The sequence below is a fragment of the Habropoda laboriosa genome, unplaced genomic scaffold, assembly GCF_001263275.1.
Source record: "Habropoda laboriosa isolate 0110345459 unplaced genomic scaffold, ASM126327v1 scaffold423, whole genome shotgun sequence".
NCBI classification, from domain to species: Eukaryota; Metazoa; Arthropoda; class Insecta; order Hymenoptera; family Apidae; genus Habropoda; species Habropoda laboriosa.
This window is the reverse complement of record NW_017100606.1, coordinates 173,553-175,788: the sequence shown is the minus strand read 5'-3', so window position 1 is coordinate 175,788 and position 2,236 is coordinate 173,553. Positions and strand designations below refer to the sequence as shown.

Genomic DNA, 2,236 nt, shown 5'->3' with positions numbered 1-2,236 from the left:
ATATATGTAAATTTATTGATACATATAATATATAAATTTTCTACTAATTATTTTCTTGTTGAAATTCTATTACATAGAATAAATAACTGTTTGCTATATCAGTTTGACAATAATATAAATTTACTTAATCCTTGTGTCAATAAGTGAGTACCTGGGTACTTATTTCCATGTTTCATTTAGAAAATTTTTTTATCTTGTTGAGACATCGTAAAACCGATCTGGATCTCCATTCCTTGGGCATTTTTACATTAATTTACGTTTTCAAAATGAAAAATTTGCACAACAAATTTTAATCGTTCTCATTCAATAACTGGGATACCTGGGTACTCATGTAAAGCAAGTATGTAGTAGTTAGATGATTTCTAAACAGACACAGAAAAATTTTACAAGGAAATTATACAGCATGCACGATTCTTAATTTATTAAGAATATAGAATTATTAACTACTTAAGGGCCAATTATTATATATGGAATTGTTTTTGTGTGCTCATTACAAATTGGTTATAGACAATTCTTACAGTATTTACATGTTTTCCTTCATTTTGTAATATAATTAGCATAACACTAGACAGTCCTACTAGTCTTTCTCTTTTTTATGCATCTTGTGAAGCAGAAGTAAAAGTGCAAGGAATATTGATTATTGTAACTGGTCTGTTTAACATGCCTTCTACTGCTATTTTTGTGGAAAAATGTCTCATTATTTGAATGTTTGAGAATCAATTTACACTGGTTGGAAAACCAAGTTCTTTCCCCAATTGATGTAAAAATTTTCGGCAGCTATTTAATTTACTTCTGAGTATACTGTTATTTGAGATATACATATAGGATGTAGATAGCAAGAGCAGCAACATCAGTTATATTATAAAAGAAAAGTAGTGACTATCTGGTAGTTCGTCTGCGTGTACTGTTCCCTTATAACATTTGGTCCATTATACGCACTCCAAACTTCGTGTTATTATAAAATTGAACAATTTCTGGTTTCCTCTTTGACCCAGAAACAGCATTATCAGTACGCATTGTTGATCACAATATTAGACTTCTCTTTCGGCACATACGAATAAATCGCAACATTTTTATGGAAGTCGAATAAGGTGGAAAAGTCTTCACGTGACTTAGATGTTGCCATTATTTTAGATATATATTTTTTGTTTTTTCTTATTGTACTCATAATTGTTAATTTCCACGATAAGAGGTATTTCGCCAACGGAAGAGATGTAAAAAATTATCTTTTGTAATATTTTGACCGGATCATTTATAGGTATCAGATAAATCTTTTATAACTTGTCCACATTAATTTTTTTCTCGGCCTGGTGTAGTTTTTTCTGTGTAAATTTGCCCAGATAATGGGTAATAATTTTCAGAATCACCTATCCACCATATTTTCATGTCGTACTTAGCTGACTTTCCTGGGATATATTATGTAAATTTACTTCTACCTCTATAAGGAAAAAGTTGTTCATCCAGAGTCACATTTACTGATGGTCTGTATGCTTTTATTAAATTTGAATTTAGAATGATCCATATATCTTGTATAAGAGCTGCTTTACTATTATCTGTCCATTTTTATCGTGTATCTGAATTGTCAAATCGAATAATTGTCTATTTAGACCCATTGCCGCTCAGTATAAAAGGTAGTTTTATACCTTACGCTTGTACGCTCAATTTAAAATAATTCTTGTGTGTTATAAAATAAGGAAATAAAAAGTTTCGGAAAAGTATAGGAACAAAATTATCGCTGTATACCTGATTCGTCTTAATAGGATACTCGGGGTACCCGCGTTACTATAAAACTGTGAAGGTTTTGGTTGTTGATACAAGAGTTAAGTTATCACAGTTTATATGGTTTCTTCTTTGTTATAAAGCCATACTATTTCTATTTTCAGCTCAGTATCGCTTAGACTACAGTATAATGAAACAACCTGGAGACTGCCCAAGTTCTGACAAGTGATCCCCTGCCACAGACCATCCAGCAATTTATCACTATCATCATTACCGTAATTACTGTTACCATCATTGTCACTATCATTGCCATTACCACTATTACTACGATCCCGTCACAGCAATACAACCTAAGGACCGTTCAAAAGATGACTGCTATCGCTCCTCGTGCAAGTTTTCGGTGATTTTTGTAGACATCCCTTATATTCAAGACGACGATTTTTTAACAGAGGACGTTTCGCGACTGACGGTACCAGGTATACTTTTTACAAGTTCTTATTTATGATAGTAATTCTTA

At 31.8% G+C, this 2,236-nt stretch overlaps 1 protein-coding gene across 1 annotated transcript in view; it reads left to right on the top strand.

Moving 5' to 3' along the window:
* The window catches only part of LOC108576703 (zinc finger CCHC domain-containing protein 2), a 6,332-nt gene extending 4,199 nt beyond the window's left edge, over positions 1-2,133 (top strand). The window contains exon 8 of the mRNA XM_017939758.1: positions 1,884-2,133. Coding sequence (XP_017795247.1) covers positions 1,884-1,948 — 65 coding nt within the window. The 3' untranslated portion in view covers positions 1,949-2,133. The remainder of the gene's footprint in view (positions 1-1,883) is intronic.
* Positions 2,134-2,236: the final 103 nt, after the last annotated feature.